The following is a 25114-nucleotide window of genomic DNA, read 5'->3' as shown; positions in this document are numbered from 1 at the left end:
ATACAATTAAGTCTGAGAACGTCCATGAGTAATAAATTTTAAAGTTAATGAAAACCCAAATTAGAAAGCTTTAGGAAAATTACCATAAATTAAAAAAAAAAAAAAACTGATCGAAATTAAAAAGAAAAATTATGAAAACCGGAAAATAAGAACAAAACCATAAAGAAAGTGAAAAGTTAACATGAAAACCTAAAAAAGTTTAAAAAAAAAATAACGTGAACAAAACTACAAGTAAATTAATCCGTGTATTACCGAGAATCACATCGAACACATTACAACACAACAGTACACTTCGCCTCCCCTAAACACACGTACAACACATCAATTACGTAAAAAACAACTAAATCTACACCGAGCATTAGCAGCCATGGTTGAAGGGACTTAAGCACACACAAAACCACTTATAACCACGTAAACACCACCGCCGATCCTTCTGCACACAACCGCCTACAAACACCACTTCAATAGACCCATTAACAGTAGTAGCAACCCATAACAGTAGACGTAGTAGTAGTAGTAGTAGTCGTGGCAAAGGTATAGAAGGTCAATTAGCAAAGTTATTTAAGACTTTTATACAACTTTAATATAACTTAAATCACCAGAAAAATTTAAATATACTACAATCACCTACAGACTCTATACATTGTTCATAACCTAGACGCATACAACTTAAACTACCAACAATGACCCTAAGACCATCCCCAGTACCACCGCCACCCTACCACAACCACACATACCACTACTAGGAGCCTCAGTAGTAGGAGTTTCAGTGGTTGGAATAGTGGTATCTGAAGTACGAGGAGCGTCGGTCGGGTTAGTAGTTGGGGCAGTAGTGTTAGTAGTTTTAGGGGTTTCAGTCGGCTCAGTGAAGTCTGAGTCAGTAGTTCTAATTTGGGGTTCAGCAGTAAAGTGACTATCGCGGGATTTCGTAGTAGTAGTAGGCTCGATTGTGTCGCTAACTGGCTTTTCCGTAGTGGTGGTAGTAGTAGTAGTAGTAGTGGGAGTAGTGGGAGGTGTTGTAGATTCAGTAGTAGTAGTAGAGGTAGTTTCAGTAGTAATTGCAGGAGCAGTAGTAGTAGTAGTAGTGGTAGGTGTTGTAGATTCAGTAGTAGTAGAGGTAGTTTCAGTAGTAATTGCAGGAGCAGTAGCCTTCGTTAGAATCTCATCAATTTCAGAGTCTACCGAAGCGAAGTCCGCGGTGGGAGACGCCGAAGAAGTAGAAGTAGTGACAGTCTCCTCTACCTCCCTCCCGTGCCTGCGGAAGAGAGGAGTGTCCGAGGAAGTATCGCTCTCGTGATTGGCGGATTCAAGTTTGGCGGCCTCGTCGTCGGCGGATTCGGGTTCCACGACTAGAATGATCTGGTTGGAGGGCGGGTGAGCGTAGGCGGAGCGGCTGCGGAAGAAGGGGTCGAGGTCTGTGCCACTCAAGACCTTTGCTGCTGGTGGAGACTCCTGGTGGTGGTCAGGGACGATAGGAGGAGTTCCCTGTGGCCTAGGGTAGGATGGGAGCGCGTTAGACAAGATGAAACTTCGGAAGACTGAAGAAAATTGAAACTTGGGACTATACAATTGAAACATCAAAAAACTATTGAAACAGAATTACACCAGAATTGAGTAAAGAAACTATTGAAACATCTGAAAACTATTAAAAGAAAGAATTAAAACGTTAACCTATAAAGGACCAGAATTGAAACGTCGGTAAACTATAAGAAACAATTAAAACATCGGTAAAGTATACAAAATATACCCCTTCCATTTTACCATCGATTGATACCAAAAACATTAAATACATTCATGTAGCCCCAAAAATAAGGTAGTTATGGCGATTCGCACCAAAGCGGTTGATTTTCCAAAATTCGCGGCTTAATGACAGGGCTGGGGCAAGTTCTGGATTGAAGATTTTACAGTAGAGAAAACCCGAATTAAAATCTACGGCAAACACACTTAAAGATAACCGCGAGTGTGCATTTTGTAGGAGAAACTATTGAAAACTGCAAAGCGCTTTTAGATCACACAGTGGGTCGTATTAAATAAAAGACATTTCGCCGCTCAAGAACACACATTTGACAAGGCTTTCGTGGAAGTTGTGGGCATTTCCAGGAGCGACATTTTCCACCTCAAAGACATTTCGCCGCTCAAGAACACATATTTGACAAGGCTTTCGTGGAAGTTGTGGGCATTTCCAGGAGCGACATTTTCCACCTCATGTTAAAATCATAATCACCTTATAATGCAAAACACATAATAAGGCTCGGAATAAACACTTTCAGCCTACAGTTAAACAAAAAACTCAAAATAGTCCTGAATAAGCCACAGAATAGTCTAAGTCTTTTACGGTCAATACACTAAATGAACGAGATTGTAAAATAAATCGCGTATCCATTTGAGGGGAAACTTTGATAACTTTACGCCCTGGTCCACTGGAGGATATGCTAATTGAACGTGACAGATGAACACTAAGGCCATGCGCAGCTATAGCCAACGCCCCGAACTTTGTTAACTTTTAAATACTAGATTGACCAATTAACAAAGTGAAAGGTGGTTTATTGAATCTTTCCCTCTTTTCCTTCCCACTATATCCCACTATATCCCATTACATCCCACTATATCCCATTATAACTCTCCTCACTAAACTTTTTTTTTCATTAACTTTTCATTCTTAAAACATGATTCAGTTTCGTTCAATAGCCCTCTTTACCATTTCCTTCCCTGCTTGGTCTATACGTACAAACATAACTTGCAATTCGTACATACCTATACAGAATTGGAGAGACCGCCGGGGAGTCTGAAGTAGTAGTAGTATAAGTAGTAGTAGTATCAGTGGTATCCGTAGCAGTGGTTTGGTTATTCTTGTAGTGAGTCTTGAGCGCCTCCACCAGGGACGAGGAGACGCGCAGCTTGGCCGCGTACACCACCCAGTCAGCCATCTCGCAATGCTCCCCCTGACCCGCCCTGGGATAATTGGGAGAGAAATTAAGTTGGGGAAAGAGCAGAAAACAATGAAAATGGAAAAGTTCAGTGAAATAAACTGTATTGGTAGAGTGGAAAAAACTGTATTGGTAGAGGGAAAAAAACGGTGGTATTGGTAGAGCGAAAAAATGTGGTATTGGTAGAGTGAAAAAAATTGATTGGTAGAGTAAAGAAAAATTTATAGGCTAGATGCAAAAAAAAATCGAACAGAAAGCAAAAATATAATTGGAAAACTTGAATAAATTGGTTAAAATTGGATAGGCCAGCTGAAGAAGACTAACAGGAAGCAGAAATGGGAATGGAAAAGCGGATAAATTAGTCAAAATTGGATAGGCTAGGCGAGAAAATGGAATTGGAAAAGTGAATGGGTTAGAATTGGATAGGCTAGGTGAGAAAACGAACAAAGAAATGGAATTGGAAAAGTGAATGGGTTAAAATTGGATAGGCCAGGTGTATACAGGTGAAAAGATACCTGATAGAAATTGATTGAAAAAATAGATATGAATAGGAAAAACATTGGGATAGGCTAGGTGAGAAAACGAACAAAAAAATGGAATTGGAAAAGAAGGGTTAAAATTGGATAGGCCAGGTGTATACAGGTGAAAAGATACCTGATAGAAATTAATTGAAAAAATAGATATGAATAGGAAAAACATTGGAAATCACTGAACAGGAAAAAAATTTGAAAACACTGGAAATACGAAAAAAAATTGAAAACACTGGAAATACGAAAAATTGAAATTATAAAAGTTTAAGCAAAAATAAACATTAACTTAAAATATCAAACCAAGATTAAAAAAAAAACCGTAACATTGACATCAAAATACACCGGAAATAAAGTTTAAGCAAAAATAAACATGAACTTAAAATATCAAACCAAGATTAAAAAAAAAACCGTAACATTGACATCAAAATACACCGGAAATAAAGAAAAATTTAAGAACTATCTACAAATCAACGTAGAACAAACCCAGTACACCTTTTTATGAATCACCAGGCGAGTCACAAAAACCTTCTCACCTGTATTGGTAGAAGGGCAAATTATGGGCAGGCGAGGGCAGCAGGTTCGTGAAGTCGAAGGCCACGATGTTGACTTGACCGACCAACAAGCGCCCCAAGTCGGACACGAGAGCCTGGGATGGAAGGGAAAGTTATGTTAGTCATCCTTGAACAGGCGCCCCAAGTCTGACAAAGGGCCTGGGATGGAAGGGAAAGTTAGGTTAGTCACCCTTGAACAGGCGCCCCAAGTCTGAAAGGGCCTGGGATGGAAGGGAAAGTTAGGTTAGTCACCCTTGAACAGGCGCACCAAGTCTGACAAAGGGCCTGGGATGGAAGGGAAAGTTAGGTTAGTCACCCTTGAACAGGCGCCCCAAGTCTGACAAGGGGCCTGGGATGGAAGGGAAAGCTAGGTTAGTCACCCTTGAACAGGCGCCCCAAGTCTGAAAGGGCCTGGGATGGAAGGGAAAGTTAGGTTAGTCACCCTTGAACAGGCGCCCCAAGTCTGAAAGGGCCTGGGATGGAAGGGAAAGCTAGGTTAGTCACCCTTGAACAGGCGCCCCAAGTGTGAAAGGGCCTGGGATGGAAGGGAAAGTTAGGTTAGTCATCCTTGAACAAGCGCCCCAAGTGTGAAAGGGCCTGGGATGGAAGGTAAAGTTAGGTTAGTCATCCTTGAACAGGCGCCCCAAGTCTGACAAAGGGCCTGGGATGGAAGGGAAAGTTAGGTTAGTCACCCTTGAACAGGCGCACCAAGTCTGACAAAGGGCCTGGGATGGAAGGGAAAGTTAGGTTAGTCACCCTTGAAAAAGCTTAACTTGCATCCGTTTTCTTTTATCCACCCTAACCTGATACTGTAGTTAAGAGTCTTAAAATCTCTTACTGCCTTTCCGTAAGCCTTTTTACTTGCTCAAAATACATACCCAGTGTCCGCGGCCACTTAACCTAACCTAATACTGTAGTCCGGGTCTTAAAATCCACTTACTCCCTTCCTCTACCACTTAAACTCAAAATACATATCCAGTCTCCACGGCCACCTAACTTAACCTAACCTCTTCCTCCCTTTCTCTACTACTAAAACTCAAAATACACATCCAGTCTTCACGGCCACCTAACTTAACCTAACCTCTTCCTCCCTTTCTCTACTACTAAAACTCAAAATACATATCCAGTCTTAACGGCCACCTAACTTAACCTAACCTAACCTCTTCCTCCCTTTCTCTACTACTAAAACTCGAAATACATATCCAGTCCTCACGGCCACCTAACTTAACCTAACCTCTTCCTCCCTTTCTCTACTACTTAAACTCAAAATACATATCCAGTCTTCACGGCCACCTAACTTAACCTAACCTCTTCCTCCCTTTCTCTACTAAAAACTCAAAAATACATATCCAGTCCTCACGGCCACCTAACTTAACCTAACCTAACCTCTTAACACTTCTAATAATCACAGTCTTATCACGATCAATTTATACCTGTACACCACAATACTATTTAACTTCACTCATCACTACCACCACCACCACACACACGAAAAACACTTATAATAATCGCACACTCATCCTTAACTTCAAATAATCGCACACTCCATTCTAATAATCAGTCTAATCACTTAATACCTTATACCTGCATACCACGATCTAGGAAGAAGACTTAAAGAAAGTTATCGCGAGCTTCTTGAGGAGGAGGAGGAGGAATTGAAGAGGATCAGAAAGTGGAAGAGAGGAAGGTGGAGGAGGAGGAGGAAGGAGGAATTGAAGAGGATCAGAAAAAGGAAGGAGGAGGAGGAGGAATTGAAGAGGATCAGAAAGTGGAAGAGAGGAAGGTGGAGGAGGAGGAATTGAAGAGGATCAGAAAGTGGAAGAGAGGAAGGTGGAGGAGGGAGGACAAGTTACCCATTACCACCATCACCACCATCACCCACTCACCCTATCCACAAGGTTGGTCTGGGGCGGGTTGACGGGCGGGTAGGCCTTGCACACCACGCCTATCACCAGCATATCCCCGGCACGGCCATCAGCGCTGCGCCGGAGGTAATGTCTCATCTCGACCAGGTTCGACCCCACGCCTGGACCGAGGACAGAGGTGGTTAGGAGCCTGACACTATAACTACCAATAACTACCACAACTACTATTAACCTGGTAGAAGCGACGGGCTAAATTTGTGGCTTTACAGTGTAGCAGCGACGGGCCAAATTTGTGCCATGATATAAACCCCCCAAAAATAGATTATGCATAAACCGATCGCAAATGTGTTTATATATATAATTAAATGGTATGCAGGTACCAGGTTAAATTCCCTACATGAACCAGAGATAATTCTACCATTAACTTGCATACAATACCTGGTTCCTGCCGACGCCTAATATGAGAAATGGTTAAAATAGTCCGCCAGCATTACTGTAACTACCATTAACTTGAATCTTTACATCTGCCTTACTATCAAGACCCAACCACTACCTCCACAATAATACAAAACTACCATTACGTTATACTTTCAAGTCTTCCTCTACCAACCATTACAATAACTACCACTACTTTTTGTATCTCCAAGTACTTCAATCACTACTACCCTTGCCACTAACGACCACTAACTACCACTACTACAATCAATCATAACAAGCATCTACCAGGCGCGAGTTTGAGCCTAGCTACCATTGCCACTAACTATCACAACCACAAACACTTATCATAACAAGCATCTACCAGGCGCGAGTTTGAACCTATATATAGCTACCATTGCCACTAACGACCACTACCACCAACACTATCAAAACAAGCATCTGCCACCCGCGAGTTTGAGCCTAACAAGACCACCACCTCGACTATAACTATAATATTTTTTTTATATATGTACAGTCCAATTGAGGTGCTTATTGGGTTAATCACTAGTTTGGGCTATTACGGTATGATCAATCTTTTATATATGTACAGCCCAATTCAGATGCTTATTGGTCAATCACTAGTTTGGGCCATTACGTTAATCATAAGTTAAACTAATCACCATTACTAAGATTAGGGCTATTAGGCTAACTATCATTGACGGGCTATTAGGCTAACGATCATTGACTAAACAAAACCTAATCCTCCCATTTAACCACCAGACCCTCAAAGCACTAATTCTCTGCTCACTCATCGAAGCTTATTGGTAAATCACTAACGTTAATCATGAATACATTAAACAAACCGAGTCACCGTTGCCAAGGTTGGGATACATTAAGCTAACCATCAACTTCACGAAACTATACCTAAACCAACCCATTTAACTAAAAAACCTACACAGCACCGAACTATAACCTTAACTAAACTAGGCCTATAAACCTCAAAACCATTCACTAACTCAACCTTAGCCACCAAACAACCACTAACAACCAGAAATTTGCGGGTCTTTATAGGTAGACATCCGTATCCAAAACCCGAAATTTTACCACCACAACCAAACTACCCACAAACACCATACCACCACCAAAACCACAACCCAACACTCACCCAGGAAGTTATGGCTCTTGGTGGGCAGGGAGATCTCGGTGTGGCTATAGCAGAGGGCGGAGCTTGAAGAAGGGTCAGTCTCATTAGCTATATCCACGCACAGGTCAGACTCCACATAGGCAGGGACCAACCTCACACCGTACTTTTGTGCCCCGTTGTAGCCTCTGCTGTACCCAACGCGGACTGACAACTGGGCAGACGGACAGAGACAGGTGGGTGTTAATTTTAGGGTTCATTGAGATCCATGGAGGGCAGGGAAGGTTATCTAGAGAGGGATGTTAAATATGGGGGTTGAGGGAAGTTTGGGGTTCATTGAGATCCATGGAGGGCAGGGAAGGTTATCTAGAGAGGGATGTTAAATATGGGGGTGGAGGGAGGGAAGGATAGAGGAAAGAGTGATTCAGGGAGGGAAAGAATGAGTGAAGGGTGATTCAGGGTGAGCAAGGGAGGGAAGGACAGAGGAAAGGGTGATTCAGGGAGGGAAAGAAGGAGTGAAGGGTGATTCAGGGAGAGCAAGGGAGGGAAGGACAGAGGAAAGGGTGATTCAGGGAGGGAAAGAATGAGTGTAGGGTGATTCAGGGAGAGCAAGGGAGGGAAGGACAGAGGAAAGCGTGATTCAGGGAGGGAAAGAATGAGTTTGTAGGGTGATTCAGGGAGAGCAAGGGAGGGAAGGACAGAGGAAAGCGTGATTCAGGGAGGGAAAGAAGGAGTGTAGGGTGATTCAGGGAGAGCAAGGGAGGGAAGGACAGAGGAAAGGGTGATTCAGGGAGGGAAAGAGGGAGAGTAAGGAAGGACATAATTGAGAGGGAAGTAGAAAATGGTTGAGAAAGAGGGAGGAAGGGAAAGAGGAAGGGAGGAAGGGAAAGAGAAAGGGAGGGAAAGAGGAAGGAAGGGAGGGAGAGTACAAGAGGTAAGCGTGTCAAGATATATTACCACAGATGTAATTCATTTTTCAACCAACTATTCAACCATCCACGAGCGAGTGTCCACCATAGGCCTACCTTAATGTGCGGGCTGGGAGGCGTGAGGGTGGGGAGGCCTTCCGCAATGCCGGGGATCAGATGGGTAGGCTGGGGGCACGGACCGGGGGTAGGCATGCCCAATACGCCCACGCTGAGGATAGCAGAGAATTTACGTACAAAAAGCGTGCAAGATTAAAACAACCATTCCCTCACACCACCACCACCACACTCACCTCAACCACTCCCACCCATACCTCCACGCCACCTCCACAACCCAATTACCACTTCATATCCCAACCCTTAAACCATCACCATACATTAGCTTACCCCAACACAATATCACACCCAAACCACACACACACACACACCACTACACACATTGTCATAACTACCACAATCTGCCACCATAACCATTACACCATCATAACCACCACTACCAACCACACACACTCACACACACACACACACACACACACCACCTAATCACCATACATTAGCTTGCTCCAACACAATATCACACCCACCCACACACAACGCACCCACATTGTCATAACCACCACAATCTATCACCATAACCACCACATATATTCCACCCCCATCACACTATCATTACCGCTAACAACCACACCACCACCAACAACCACACCACCAACAACAACCACACCACCACCACCACTAACAACCACACCACCACCAACAACCACACCACCACCACCACTACCCACGTCAGGAGCACGAGGGACCCAGCGAGGCGGGCAGCTGTTGTTCCTCCTATCGCCATGGCTGCTGAACTAAACCCCTGTACCTAGCCTGGCCTCCATCTTGCCTCCTACTCCCCCCCCCCCCCTCTCTCTCTCTCTCTCTCTCTCTCTCTCTCTCTCTCTCTCTCTCTCTCTCTCTCTCTCTCTCTCTCTCTCTCTCTAGCTAAAATAGAGAGAGAGTGAGAGAGAGAGAGAGAGAGAGAGAGAGAGAGAGAGAGAGAGAGAGAGAGAGAGAGAGAGAGAGAGAGAGAGAGAGAGAGAGGCCATACAGACATACAGACAAACACCAATACATATCTAAACTGAATATCCGAAGCACAGAATCACACACATATCTAACCTTAACTACATAACAACCTATCTTAGTAATATCTCCCTCTACTACTACTACTACTACTACTACTACTACTACTACTACTACTACTACTACCATGCTTATTACCCACCTTAACAGTCGTAATATATATGATTCTCAGGGTCTTTGTCGGAATAAGTACAGAAGTAGTTTGGGTTGGAATGAATATATCGACGTTTTTGTGATATATTTATGGATCAAACATCGAGGGTCATTGTCACGGAGATGAGCACCGCATCCACGCGCAGCTCTCTCACACACATTAACGGGGTAACAAAAGTACGGCAACCAGCGTGTCACTATTTTAATGTGTGGTGTTCGTACTGGAAAGCCAACAAACATATAGGTAGGCGGTGGCTGAGTGGTAGCGTGCTGGACGACGCGAGTTCGAATCCCCACGCTACCACCTCGGATTTTTTTTTTTTTTTTTTTTTTGCCAGCGTGTCACTATTTTAATGTGTGGTGTTCGTACAGGAAGGCCAACAAACATATAGGTAGGCGGTGGCTGAGTGGTAGCGTGCTGGGCCCACATTCACCGCATGATGGACGACGCGAGTTCGAATCCCCACGCTACCACCTCGGATTTTTTTTTTTTTTTTTGCCAGCGTGTAACTATTTTGATGAGTGGTGTTCGTACAGGAAGGGAAACAAACACATAGGTAGGCGGTGGCTGAGTGGTAGCGTGCTGGGCCCACATTCACCACGTGATGGACGACGCGAGTTCGAATCCCCACGCTACCACCTCGGATTTTTCAGTCACCGCCGAGTGGCTTAAAACTACCCACATGCTGTCCTGAAGACCACCCATCAACCCGGACTCTAGAGGAAACCGTCCAAGTGAATCAAGAATGAGTTCCGGGGGGCAGCATGAGCCAAGAGAAGATGGCGCCACTATAAACACTTGCCTGCGCCATGACGGGCTGGGGCCAAACACCATCAGGGTTGCCAGATTATCGTATCCACCATTGTACTTACCGTTTTTAGACACTTAACTATAGCAAAACGACACTAATAATTAAACCTTTCAACGGTAACTCTAAATAAATGTAGTTATTGGAATAGAGGAGACAATTTGGGGGTCGAAAATCGGAAATATAAGAGGCTAAGTACGACAATCTGGCATCGTTGAACACCATCCCGGCCCCTTAAGCAAGCCTACCGGCTCTATAGGCGTAGACTTAAAAAAATAAATAAAAAAAGGTACATCGTGGAGTTTGTGGACGTAAACACTAACACACAGAGACTTAGATATACCAAGGAATGATTTTATTGAAGGGAATGTAGTAGAGAGGGAGAGGGAGAGGAGAGAGAGAGAGAGAGAGAGAGAGAGAGAGAGAGAGAGAGAGAGAGAGAGAGAGAGAGAGAGAGAGAAACATCCATGCACTTTAAAAATATCTTCATGACAAAATACGACGAAAATTCCTTGTAGCTCGAGTGTTTAGCGTATATATTAAGAGGGAGGGAATTTCAGCAAACTACACAGGAAATCTCTTTAATAGTATCTGGTAATGAGTTGAAATGGAGGATGATTGTAGTGGATATGGTGTGGTTTGGGCGCTTATAATGACAATGGGCTAGTTCCACAGCTCCCCATGATCGGTTAGTAAGCTCCCAAACCAATACCAGAGCCTTCGAAATTTCCTTGTATAGTGTCTGGTGTTTGTATTTAAGTTCACAGATTTGATGAAACTATACAGGAAAAGTCTTGTGTATTTAGTGTGGCATCGAAGACCTCACCGTTTTGGATTGTATGGGATTCTATAGTTTGGTTCGGGCTGTTACGAAGACACTGTGTTGGACTGTGAAATCGGTTCACTGTGTCGCACTGTCGAACTGGGCCATAACCACGAATCCGGGTAGATAACTTTTAATTGCTCCTCATTTCTCTCATAAGACCTCCGCCATGAAAATCAAAAACCCTGAAAAAAAGAAGGAAATGAAGGAAGGAAGAAGTTATGAATAAAAGTGAGATGCGGTGTAGGCCTACATATATATATATTGAGTAATCTACTTGCGGGAATGTTAAAAAAGTACATAAACAGTAAATTTATTAACTTACCAATATATTAGCAACAAATAATCAAATAAATAAGAGGAAGTTTGTGAAAAAAAAGTCTCATAATCTAAGAAAGACTATAATATCGATGTACATAGTAATAATAATAATAATAATAATAATAATAATAAAAATAATAATAATAATAATAATAATAATAATAATAATAATAATAATAATAATAATAATAATAATAATAATAATAATAATAATAATAATAATAATAATAATAATAATAATGATAATGGAAGAAGAGAGAGAGAGAGAGAGAGAGAGAAAGCTTATAATAAAAATACAAAGAAAACAATTAAGTGATAGACTAGATATTACAAGAGTGATTAACTGATACAAATTAACAAACAAACATTATAACACAACACGGAAATAGCCTATAGTAATTACTTCAGGTTCCTCTCAAAGTTATCGATAGAAAATGATAATATACTTTCCACTATTAGAGTAGAAATCGAATCAGCACACACAGTAGGCCTATAACCCTCTATGAACACGTGCTTAAATTCTAAATCGATGCAGAAACTATAAAAAAAATTAATAAAGAAAATCAGATAAACTTATAAATAAAAATTGCATGAACCTCCTCCTCCTCCTTCTCCTCCTCCTCCTCCTCCTCCTCCTCTTCCTCTACTAACTGTTTTAGCGACTATGTGTTACTATTCTAAGCTTTCCTCCACCAAATAGTCGATAGAATAGTCGATGGTCACTATAAATCAACTTCGACAGGTCAATCTTCATTAGGTTCGCATGGGGTTATAGGCCTATTAGGTTGAGGGCGCGTGTTCGGTGCTGGCCATATTTCGTCATTTTGAGTGTAATTATGGATATCTACCTTAGTTTTTTTGCATTAACTAAAAATTACCTAAAAATACCGAAAATACTCCCAAACTGAATACAAAAAATACCAACCGCCAAAATAAATACCGAAAATACCAATCCCCAAAAATACCATCCCTAAAATACCCAAAATACCATAAATACCAAATATACCAAAAATACCCCCAAAATACCAAAAATACCAATCCCCCAAAATACCATCCCTAAAATACCCAAAATACCATAAATACCAAAATTACCCCCAAAATACCAAAAATACCAACCCCAAAAAATACCATCCCTAAAATACCCAAAATACCATAAATACCCCCAAAATACCAAAAATACCGAAAATAATCCCAAAATTATCAAAAATACCAAAAATACACACACAAAAAAAAAAAAAACTAACCAAAACAACAAAACCCAAAGTACCAAAAATACCAAAAATACCAAATCGATTATTTTTCTACAATAGTCTACTTCCTTCCATCGAAAACGTAGCTAATAAGAGGGACCTGAAACAAACATTTACCACAGATAATATAATGGATTGAGAATTTGCTTAAGAGGTAGGCTATACATAGTTTCGAAAAATGCCAAATTCGTCCTATTATCGTCACCATAATACAAAAAAATAGTCGAAATGCTAACGGTCAAATGACTAACTAACAAACTAACACCATTTAAGCTTTTGAAATTAGGTTTTGATTAACACATTCAGGAATAAAATTAACACAAATAAAATGTCTTTCAGAATATCAAACTCATATATTCATCGTTATCGTGACATTTAAGATTACATGGAATAGGACAGTAATGATCAAATGACTAACTAATTAGCATACAAAGGCTTCTAAAAATTGATTAATGCGCCCACTCATATATATACAGAAAATTAAAATAAGTGAAATGCCTTATAAAAACAATACTATACTCGTGTTATTTGTTTACATTAACTTTGAAACCACTCACTCCAAGTACCGAGGTCAAATGAAAAACTAACATATTCCTAGTGCTTCTAAAATAATATTAATAAGAAACATGAAAACGAGAAAAGAGCGAATATATTTAAAATAATTCCAAATCTCGTGTTGTTATTTATATATATTAACTTTGAAACCACTCATTCAATATACAGAGGTCAAATGACTGTCTAGTATCCTTAAAAGCTTCTAAAAATACGACAATGAAAACATGAAAACAAAAACAAAGCGAATACATTTAAAATATTACCAAATCTCGTGTTGTTATTTATATATATTAACTTTGAAATCACTCACTTACGATACCGAGGTCAAATGACTGTCTAGTATCCTTAAAAGCTTCTAAAAATATCAATTCGACAATGAAAACATGAAGACTAAAACAAAGCGAATACATTTAAAAGAATACCAAAACTTGTGTTGTTATTTATATATATTAACTTTGAAACCACTCATTCAATATACAGAGGTCAAATGACTGTTTAGTATCCTTAAAAGCTTCTAAAAATAAGACAATGAAAACATGGAAACAAAAACAAAGCGAATACATTTCAAAGAATACCAAAACTCGTGTTGTTATTTATATATATTAACTTTGAAATCACTCACTCACGATACCGAGGTCAAATGACTGTCTAGTATCCTTAAAAGCTTCTAAAAATATTAATACGACAATGAAAACATGAATACGAAAACAAAGCGAATACATTTTTAAAAAAATACCAAAACTCGTGTTGTTATTTATATATACTAACTTTGAAATCACTCACTCACGATACCGAGGTCAAATGACGGTCTAGTATCCTTAAAAGCTTCTAAAAATACGACAATGAAAACATGAAAACAAAAACAAAGCGAATACATTTAAATTAATTCCAAAATCGTGTTGTTATTTATATATATTAACTTTGAAATCCCTCACTCCCAGTACCGAGGTCAAATGACTGTCTGGTATCCTTAAAAGCTTCTAAAAATATTAATACGACAAGGAAAACATGGAAACGAAAACAAAGAGAATACATTTAAAATAATTCCAAATCTCGTGTTGTTATTTATATATATTAACTTTGAAACCACTCATTCAATATACAGAGGTCAAATGACTGTCTAGTATCCTTAAAAGCTTCTAAAAATACGACAATGAAAACATGAAAATAAAAACAAAGCGAATACATTTGAAATATTACCAAATCTCGTGTAGTTATCTGTATATATTAACTTTAAAATCACTCACTCACGATATCGAGGTCAAATGACTGTCTAACTAACTAACTAACACCATGACAGCTTCTAATAATGATGCTAATAGGCTTCCTTAATAACACGTATCTAATTAAAACTGACTACTGGCTTAGGCTGCTGAAATATTACTAACAAAATGGTTCACTGGTCATATGAATCGCCCAAGTTTATGAAGGGAGAGCCTGAGTTAGAAAAAGAGATATCGGTGTATTTAATAAAACTAATCTCCACTCTTTTTTTATTTTTTGCTTATTGTTCATTCTCTCTCTATATGTCCGTCCTGACCACTGCTGTTTCGTGATTCCAAATGCCTTAGTTTTGTCATCTATATTCTTATCCCATTTAATAATGTCCTTTTTAATGCACATATTAGGCCTACAATTCACTTTTGTGGAAATGTGTTGTTTTGCCTGTAGTTGTTAAGTAAAGAAAATTATTTAAGGGTAACTTTCGATGTTCCTTTTTTTTGGAGGGGGGGGAAAGGGGAACTCTTCTATTCATAAACCTAGCGTATAATAGGATAGTATTTTCTATTTTATTATTACTATTAATTTACTAGCAGCGTGTGACCTTGAAAATTACGTTAGAACTAGCAAACCTATCATTATTATTATTATTATTATTATTATTATTATTATTATTATTATTATTATTATTATTATTATCATTATGGATATACTACTTTCTGCCTTACATTACGATATACATGAGTGTTTTTTTTTGTTGTTGTAAATATTTATGTGTGTGTATGTGTGTATGTGTGTATGTGTGTATATATGTATGTATGTATGGTCTAAAGCTATTCCTATGTATAGTTACGTATGGTATACATAAACTTCACCTCCATACCCTCCCTCACCACCACCACCACCACCACCACCACCAAAACCACAATCTCATCACCACAATCTCATATCACCTCACCACCACAACCAACCAACCAAACAACCACTCCACCTACGTATGCACTCTATGCCCTTCCACACCACCATGCCCTCCACCACCAACACCACCAGTTCCACCTTCCTCCTCGTCTGGTTGCCCCGTTAAAAGGACGAAATATCCCAAAACAAAGGAGAAGTAAGTTAAGGGGAAGAACACCCGGGAGGCCTCATCAATAGCTGTGTGCCCCCTCCAAAACTCCCTCCAGCCCACTGCCCACGACTTGACCCCGGGGCTGTCCAGGGTGAGGGTCTGCCAGGGGGGGGAAGAGGGGTGGGGAGAGGGGTGGAGAGGGTGGGTGAAGGGAGAAAGGGGGATGATAAGGAAGCGATGGGACGGGATGGGAAGGGTTAGGAAGGGATGGGAAGGTTAGGAATAGGTTAGGAAGGGATGGGAAGGGAAAGGGAAGGGTAGGGTAGGGATGGGTTAGGAAGGGATGGGTTAGGAAGGGATGGGAAAGGAAAGGGAAGGGAAGGGTAGGGATGGGTTAGGAAGGGATGGGTTAGGAAGGGATGGGTAAGGAAGGGGTGGGTAGGGATAAGAAGGGATGGGTAGGGATAGGAGGGGATGGGAAGGGATAAAAAGGGAAGGGAAAAAAAAGAGAAAAAGAGAGAAAAATATTAGTATGTTACAATTACTACTACTACTACTACTACTACTACTACTATTACTACTACTACTACTACTACTATTATTGTCATTGTTATTATTATCATTATTATCATCATCATTATCATTACCCTCTTCCCTTCCCTTCCCATCCGTTCCCTTCCCTTCCCATCCCATCCCATCCCATCCCTTCCCTTGCCATCCCTTCCGTTTCTCTCCTTTCCCGTCCCTTCCCTTCCTTTCCCTTCCCATCCCATCCCATCCCATCCCATCCCATCCCTTCCCATCCCTTTCTCTCCTTTCCCGTTCCTTCCTCTCCCTTGCAATCCCTTCCCATCCCATCCCTTCCCTTCTCATTCCTTCCCTTTCCTTCCCATCCATTCCCATCTCTTATACCCGAACTCCCCTCTACCCCCTCCTTCCCCCCTCTTACCTGCGTCACCTGGTTTTGGGGGTTGGCTTGGGGGCTGATGAGGGTGGTGGGGTTCTGCGGGGGGGCCTGCGTGCGGCGGTAGTGAACGTGGTAGACGATAGCGAACTCCAGGAGGGCCATGAACACGTAGACCATACATGTGATCATCCATATGTCCAGGCTCTTAATGTACGAGACTGGGAGGGTGGGAAGAAAAATGGAGAAATCATGCTTGAAATAAAAACTGATGTAATGATTGAAATTTAAACTGACAATATGTAAGGTAAGATAAGATTAGGTTAGGTAAGTTTAGATAGAATTAGGTTAGATTAGGTTAGGTAAGTTTAAATAAAATGAGGTTAGATTAGGTTAGGTAAGTTTAGATAAAATGAGGTTAGATTAGGTTAGGTAAGTTTAGATAGAATTAGGTTAGATTAGGTTAGGTAAGTTTAGATAGAATTAGGTTAGATTAGGTTAGGTAAGTTTAAATAAAATGAGGTTAGATTAGGTTAGGTAAGTTTAGATAAAATGAGGTTAGATTAGGTTCGGTAAGTTTAGATAAAATGAGGTTAGATTAGGTTAGGTAAGTTTACATAAAATGAGGTTAGATTAGGTTAGGTAAGTTTACATAAAATTACGTTAGATTAGGGAAAGAATAGGGTTATTATAGTAATTAATTAGTTAGTTAGTCTAGTTAGTTAGTTAGTTAGATTTGGGTGGGAAATGGCAGGGATATAAGGAATGGGATGGTATGGGAAAGGATTGGAAGGGAAAAGAAGGGAAGGGAAAAGAAGGGATTGGAAGGAAAAGGAGAGGAAGGGATGGGAAGGGAAGGAATGGAAAAGGAAGGGATTGGAAGGAAAAGGAGAGGAAGGGAAAGGAAGGGAAGGGACAGGAAGGGAAGGAATGGAAAAGGAAGGGATTGGAAGGAAAAGGAGAGGAAGGGAAGGGAAGGGAAGGGACAGGAAGGGAAGGGATAAAAAGGAAAACGAAGGAAAGGGATAGGAAGGGAAGGGAAAGCAAGGAATGAAGAGGAAGGGGATTGGAAGGAAGAGAAAGGGAAGGGAAAGGAAGGGAAGGGAAAAGAAGGGAAGGGACAGGAAGGGAAGGAACAGGAAGGGAAGGAATGAAAAGGGAAGGGATTGGAAGTAATAGAAAGGGAAGGGAAAGGAAGGGAGGGAAGGGAGGAAGGGAAGAAATGGAAAGGAAAAAGAAGGGAAGGGAAAGGAAGGGTATCAACAGGAAAGGAAGGGAAGGGAGGAAAAGGGAAGGTATAGATTGGAAGGGGGGTTAAAAGGGGGAGGGGGGTGTTAATACTAGTAGTGGTAGTGGTTGTAGTGGTGGTGGTGGTGGTGGTAGGTGGTGGTGGTGGTGAGGAAAGATTTTTGGTGAAAGTCTTGGGTGAGGTCATGCCGTGTTTCATTAATCTGGGCAAAATCTCTCTCTCTCTCTCTCTCTCTCTCTCTCTCTCTCTCTCTCTCTCACACACACACACACACACACACACACACACACACACACACACTCACCCGGGGGCAGGTTCTTGGTGGACTGCGAGTACTGGGTGGCCATGGTTAGAATCGAGGTCACGCCCAGGGTCACGCGGGCTGGGGGGGAGGGTAGAGGTCAAAGGTCAGTCAGAAAGGTCACGGAGGTCAAGGAAGGTCAGCTGGTTAGGTTATAAGAAATTTTATTGGAGAATGTTTTTTTTCTTCTCTCTCTCTCTCTCTCTCTCTCTCTCTCTCTCTCTCTCTCTCTCTCTCTCTCTCTCTCTCTCTCTCTCATCCTTTCTTTGTCTTCTTCTTGACCAAAGGGGACGCTCACGGAGTTCATGGACTGAGCTAGTCGATGGTACGTACCTATAGTAGATACTTATAGTCCTCTCCCTCCCCTTTATCCCTCTCCCCCAACCTCCTAACTCTTTCTTCCCTCCTCCTCTCCCCCCCCCCCCCACCCACCCCCTTCCGTACCTGGCGTGGCGTCCGGGGCGATCCAAAAGCTCATCCAGGAGAGAATGACAATAAGCACGGTCGGCACGTAGGTATGTAGGATGTGGAAGTCGGGGTGGCGGACCAGGACGAACACGGCCTTCACGCACGGGATATCGGCTGGACGGGGAAGGGAGAGACATAGAAAACGGGAAGTATGAATGGAAAATAGAAAACGGGAAGTATAAATGGGAAATAGAAAGTGGGATATAAAAATAGGAAATATAAGATGTCCCCCTCCCCCACCCCTCCCTCCCCCCTCACACTCCACCCCACCGCCCATACTTACTATTACAAACTTCGTGGTCATATTTAGCCAGCGTGAAGTGGGGTAGGGAAAAGATCTCCTGGTCCAGCTTGTTAATCGGCTTGGCCCACTGCTCACACCACTCAAACATCACCAGATCCGACTTGTAAGACACTGGAGGGAGGGAGAGAGAGGGTGAGGGAGGGGGCGGGGACGTTAGAGAAAGGGGGCGGGGCGTACGAGAAAAGGGGCGTGGCTTGCGGGTGGATTGGCCAATGATATGCACTCGTTCGGGGAAGGGGGCATGGCTTGCTGGTGGATTGGCCAATGATATGTACTTGTTCGGAGACAGGGGCGGGGCGTTAGATAAAAAGGGGGCGTGGCTTGCTGGTGATCTGGCCAATGATATGCACTTGTTCGGAGACAGGGGCGCAATGATATGCACTTGTTCGGGAAAGAGGCGGGGCGTTAGAGGAAAGGGGGTGGGGCCTATTCGCCACGTTAACCTGAACAGCATATAGAAGCAGCAGCAACAACAGTAGTAGTACTTACGACTCTGAATCAGCATCTCACACTTCTGTTGGTCGTGTGGGTAGTGATGGAAATCGAAGTGACATGTCAACGTTATGCTCATCCTGGGAACGAGAGAGAGAGAGAGAGAGAGAGAGAGAGAGAGAGAGAGAGAGAGAGAGAGAGAGAGAGAGAGAGAGAGAGAGAGAGAGAGAGAGAGAGAGACAGAAAGATTGAATTAGTACACACACACACACACACACACACACACACACACACACACACACACACACCTCCCTCCTCCCCACCTCTCCCCCTACCCTCACTCCACCGCCTCCTTCCTCCACCCCCTTACCTCCCTTAAACCTCCGAACCTAACCCCCCTCCCCCTCCCCACCTCCCCCCCACCCTCACTCCACCGCCTCCTCCCCCACCCCCCCAACCTCCCCAACCCCCCCAACCCCCCTACCTGCTGAAGAGCCTGATGTGCCCGTCTGAGGTATAGAAGGCCAGATACTCGTTGGCCACCCAGTCCTTGTGGATAGAGGACTTGATGCCGTTCTTGAAAAAGGCGTCGGGTTGCCAAATGTCCTCCAGGAACTGTGGGAATGTGGGAATGTAAGGCTGGGAATGTGGGAATGTGGGAATGGTAAGGTGGGGGTGTGGGAATATTGAAATGGGAATGTTGGAATTTGAGAATGGGAGAATGGGAAGGTGGGAGTGTGGGAATGTGGGAATAGGAATGTGGGAATGGGAACGTGGGAATATGGGAATGGGAATGTGAGAATGTTACATGATAATATACAACTTTTTTTTATAATTATTTCATCACTTCTTTATTTTTCTTCTTTTTCTTCTTCTTCATCTTTATCTTCTTCTTCTTCTTCTTCTTCTTCTTCTTCTTCTTCACATACCCTTCCTCCCCCTCCCTTACACCTCTCTTTATATCCCTCAATATCTACGTAATCCTAAACCATCCATATACATACCATCCACCAACACACACATACATACATACACACCACCCCTATGTATGTATGTATGTGTATGTGCGACTGTGTGCGTGTGTGTGTACGTCTTTTTATACTTACTCTCAAGGGTAATATTATTCTTTCTTCCTTAGGTTTTTCTGGGTTGACACAGCGAGGAATCTTTGTGGTGTAGTTACTTTTGCAAACCTGTAATAGAAATAGTAGTAGTAGTAGTAGTAGTAGTAGTAGTAGTAGTAGTAGTAGTAGTAGTAGTAGTAGTATTTACTATTACTATTGTTTTCTCTCTTTTTTTCCCTCATTTCCAATTGTCTATATTTTTTTTTCTTTCTTTAATTTCCTATAAAGTCAAGATATTTTTTCTTTTGTTTTATTTCAATTTTGTTTTTTTCTTATTCTTATTACGAAATGTCAAATAGTAGTTGTAGTAGTAGTAGTAGTAGTAGTAGTAGTAGTAGTAGTAGTAGTAGTAGTGGTTCTGATAGTAGTGGAAGGAGGAGGAGGAGGAGGACGAGAAGGAGGAGGAGAAGACGAAGAAGAATTTAAGAAGGAGGAGGAGGAGGAAGAGGAAGAGAAAAAATATATAGCAAAAATGACTAACATCTATACCCAATTTTAAGATAATATTTTTTTGGTAGTTAATCAATGTCAGACAAAATCATTATACAAGCATTGCCTCTATATATATTTTGGTCTATTATCAGTTGAATACAAAAATAATTAGCTTCTGTGCCGATAAATTCTAGAGTTTTATCAAGCACAGACAAAACAATTTATGCATCACCTATAAATTCTCGACAAACGGAGCAAAAATTTAAATATATAACCGCTGAACTCTCTCTCTCTCTCTCTCTCTCTCTCTCTCTCTCTCTCTCTCTCTCTCTCACGAACAGATCAGGTTCAGAACACGTACAGAGGAGTAAGAACACGTACAAAAACAGGTTCAGAACACGTACAAAACAGGTTCAGAACACGTACAAAATAGGTTCAGAACACGTACAAAACAGCTTCAGAACACGTACAAAACAACCTCAAAACACGTACAAAACAGGTTCAGAACACGTACAAACAAAACAGCCTCAAAACACACACAAAACAGGTACAGAACACGTACAAAACACGTTCAAAACACGTATAAAACAGGAACTAGACACATACAAGCCAGGTACACGTGGGAAACAGCCTTAAAACACGTATACCTGGTCAAATTTTAGTGGTTTGGGCAGCTTGGAGGGCACACCGGAGTTCCAACAGGGGTTCAGCTCGGGTCGTTTGAGGGGCCAACGCAGGCGCCAATCCTTCCAGCGATAGGACACAAAGCACTCCACGCTGAAGGTCTGGAATAGTGATGATGATGATGATGATGATGATGATGATGACGCTAATATCAATTTTTTTTGTTTAATCTTAATTTTATTTTCTATGTTCAAGTTACTTAATTACCACCATTTATGCCCCCCCACTCCACCCCTCCACCCCCACCCCCCACCCTTCTCCCCCACCTCCAGCTCTTACCCACCCACCTCCACCCAAGCCCCCACCCCTTCCCAATCACCTCCCTCACCTCCACCCCCATGCACCCCTCCCCCCCCCACTTCAGCCCCCACCTCCACCACCGCCCCATTACCACCTCCACCCCCACCCCTGCCCCTCCCCCCCCCCCACTCGATCCTATCCCACCCTTACCACCAACCCACCAACACACCCATCCCTAACCCTCCCCCACCCCCACCTGCACCCCCCTCACCATGTCATTCTCGTTGATGGAGCTGATGTCGAGGAGAGTCATGTCGAAGTACACAATGACGGGGTGGTCGTTAGCGGCGGGAACATAGTACTTGTCGTAATTCTCTGGGATCGCCTTCTCAGCCTCCGACCGGTTCTCTGTGGTCCTGTGGTGCCGGGGGAGAGAGAGGGGGGAGGGAGAGAGAGTTAGAGAGAGAGAGAGACTTAATTAACCATGTGGGTGTTAGTGGGAGGGAGGGAGGAAAGAAGGGAAGGGAAATTTAGAGAGGATGTGTTCTCCTATACGTGTTCTGAACCTGTTCTGTACGTGTTCTGAACTTGTTTTGTATAATACGTGTTTTGAGCCTGTTCTGTACGTGTGAAGGACTTGTTTCGTACGTGTAGAGACCTTGTTTTTTGTAAGAGAGAGAGAGAGAGAGAGAGAGAGAGAGAGAGAGAGAGAGAGAGAGAGAGAGAGAGAGAGAGAGAGAGAGAGAGAGAGAGAGAGAGAGAGAGAGAGAGAGAGAGAGAGAGAGAGAGAGAGAGAGAGAGAGGAAGGGAGGGAAAAAAAGGGAGAGAAGGGAGAGGAGGGAGAGAGGAAGTGTGAGGGAGGGAGAGAAGGAAAGAGAAATAGAGGGAGAGGTAGAGAGGGGAAGGAGGAGGTAGATAGAGATAGAGATAGATAAAGATAGATACATAGAACAATAGATAGATTTACAGAAGAATAGATAGACAAATAGAGATAGATAGATGATAGACAGATAGATAGATAGATAGATAGATAGATAGATAGATAGATAGATTTTGGGATGATAATAATGATAATAATAATAATAATAATAATAATAATAATAATAATAATAATAATAATAATAATAATAATAATAATAATAATAATGATAACAACAACAACAACAACAACAACAACAACTACTACTACTACTACTACTACTACTACTACTACTACTACTACTTCTGCAGAGAGAGAGAGAGAGAGAGAGAGAGAGAGAGAGAGAGAGAGAGAGAGAGAGAGAGATTTGCTCAATACTGTCTTGGCCTTGAAATTGAGGGATGGAGGAAAAATGGGAGAGAGGGAGAGGGAGAGGAGGGAGGGAGGGAGGGAGGGAGGAAAGGGGGGTGGGGGGAAGGGTGGGGGAAGGAAGGGAGGAAGGAGGAGAAGGGATAAGGGAAGAGAGAGAGAGAGAGAGAGAGAGAGAGAGAGAGAGAAACAAACATCCTTGCACTTTAAAAATATCTTCATGACAAACACAGTATATCATTCTCTCTCTCTCTCTCTCTCTCTCTCTCTCTCTCTCTCTGACGTCAAACACAATAGTGGTAATGTTATCAAGTAGCCGTAGTAGTAGTAGTAGTAGTAGTAGTAGTAGTAGTAGTAGTAGTAGTAGTAGTAGTAGTAGTAATAGTAGTAGTAGTAGTAGTAGTAGTAGTAGTAGTAGTAGTAGTAGTAGTAGTAGTAGTAGTAATAGTAGTAGTAGTAGTAGTAGTAGTACTAATTAGAATCATTATCATCACAATTATTATTACTATTATTATTATTACTATTATTATTTGTTTTAACGTGTGGCCTATGGCTGGGTAGGCTATATCTTGGCGGCCCTGGTGATCGGCCCCAGCCCGTTATGGCGCAGGCAAGTGTTTATAGTGGCGCCATCCTGCTTGGCTTGGGTGAGAATCTAGAGTCCGGGTTGATGGGCGGTCTTCAGGGGAGCATGTGGAAGTCTTGGGCCACTCGGCGGTGACTGAGAAATTGGCCAAGTTGTTCGTAGCGGTGGGCGGGACGCGAACCTACGTCATCTGATTGGTGGGAGACTCGATGAACTGAAGCGTGACGTCATCAGAGTCGCCAGCCAATCACAGTTGCTTCTTGAGGTGAGCCAGCCAATCACGAGCCAGCCTGTCATCCTTCCTCTCAACCCCAAACAGATTGTCATACTCAGCCTCCAATGTCTGCCGATTTCCGACCCAGAAACTGCATCCTCGACCCCAATAACTGCCTTCATATATAGTTACCGTTAAAATGGTTAATTATATTGGTGTTTTTGGCAATAGCTAAGGCTTAGAAACCGGTAAATACGAGGCTCTGAGTACGATAATCTGACACCGAGTCAAACCACTGACTGCCCCGACGAGAGTTTCTACATAGCCTACTCATTAAATAACAGACTACCCAGCGCCCCCTCGGAGCAGATCAAAGTAAACTACACACGTGAAAACATACAGTGTAATGCAAATAAGAGGCCTTTTTGCAGAAATAGGGAGGTAACGGGATATATATTCATATGTGCGATCAAACATTCAGAGTGGCACACGGCCAACTCCCCTGTAATACTCTGAGTTTGATGCTACACACATCACTGAACGACTAATCTAAAATTTTCCATCTGTCACCGTTCCCTCACTTTGTCCACGGGGAGCAGTGGTAGCACAGTATAATTTACCATTTAAACGATAACTATATATGAAGGCAGTTATTTGGGTGATATAAGTAGTTTTTGGGTCGGAAATCGGCAACATGCATGAGAGGCAGAGTACGACAGTCTGGCAACATTGAGTGACAGCTGTCAGGTTGTTGATTGCCCACTTTAATAGATGTACTTACCCTTTAAACACATGTTCTTGATATTTCCACGTTGGGAAACACTAACTAAAACGCATTCCATGTATATCAGGGACACATTGTAAGGTTCACGACAGCACCCAACCCTCACGTAACTTGGGTAATATAACTTAGTAACTTAGGATGACGTAGCGCTTCGAGAATTACTGTGAAGGCGTTACGTGTGCGAGTGTGGCTTGCGAGCGCGTGAGGGGTTCAAGAATCTCGCCCCAGCTGGACGCCGCGCCGGCACGCTACCCACTCAGCCACCGACTCTTTGTATTATTGTTAGTGTTGTTGTTATCATCATTGTTATTGTTGTTGTTATCATCGTCATCATCATCATCAGCATCCTTCTTCTTCCTCCTCCTCTTCTTTTTCTTCTTCACATTATTTTTTTTATTATTATTATTATTATTATTATTAT

The 25114-nt window shown here is 42.2% G+C and overlaps 2 protein-coding genes across 2 annotated transcripts in view; both read right to left on the bottom strand.

Moving 5' to 3' along the window:
* Positions 1-340: 340 nt before the first annotated feature.
* LOC127006443 (uncharacterized) lies at positions 341-9242 on the bottom strand. Its single transcript, XM_050876395.1, has 8 exons — positions 9143-9242; positions 8457-8568; positions 7456-7645; positions 5895-6034; positions 3991-4103; positions 2755-2952; positions 961-1492; positions 341-346 (listed from the first exon to the last, which is right to left on the bottom strand). The coding sequence occupies exons 1-8, from the start codon at positions 9196-9198 to the stop codon at positions 341-343; spliced, it is 1347 nt and encodes a 448-aa protein (XP_050732352.1). The 5' UTR covers positions 9199-9242.
* A 4768-nt stretch (positions 9243-14010) lies between these two features.
* The window catches only part of LOC127006283 (glycine receptor subunit alpha-4-like), a 12943-nt gene continuing 1839 nt past the window's right edge, over positions 14011-25114 (bottom strand). The window contains exons 2-11 of the mRNA XM_050875994.1: positions 22093-22237; positions 21545-21682; positions 20448-20534; positions 19826-19956; positions 19399-19481; positions 18889-19020; positions 18582-18719; positions 18141-18218; positions 16633-16808; positions 14011-15842 (exon numbers count right to left, since the gene is read on the bottom strand). Coding sequence (XP_050731951.1) covers positions 15606-15842; positions 16633-16808; positions 18141-18218; positions 18582-18719; positions 18889-19020; positions 19399-19481; positions 19826-19956; positions 20448-20534; positions 21545-21682; positions 22093-22237 — 1345 coding nt within the window. The 3' untranslated portion in view covers positions 14011-15605. The remainder of the gene's footprint in view (positions 15843-16632; positions 16809-18140; positions 18219-18581; positions 18720-18888; positions 19021-19398; positions 19482-19825; positions 19957-20447; positions 20535-21544; positions 21683-22092; positions 22238-25114) is intronic.

Source organism: Eriocheir sinensis, chromosome 32 (assembly GCF_024679095.1).
Source record: "Eriocheir sinensis breed Jianghai 21 chromosome 32, ASM2467909v1, whole genome shotgun sequence".
Lineage (NCBI taxonomy): Eukaryota > Metazoa > Arthropoda > Malacostraca > Decapoda > Varunidae > Eriocheir > Eriocheir sinensis.
This window is presented reverse-complemented; position numbering and strand designations above follow the sequence as displayed.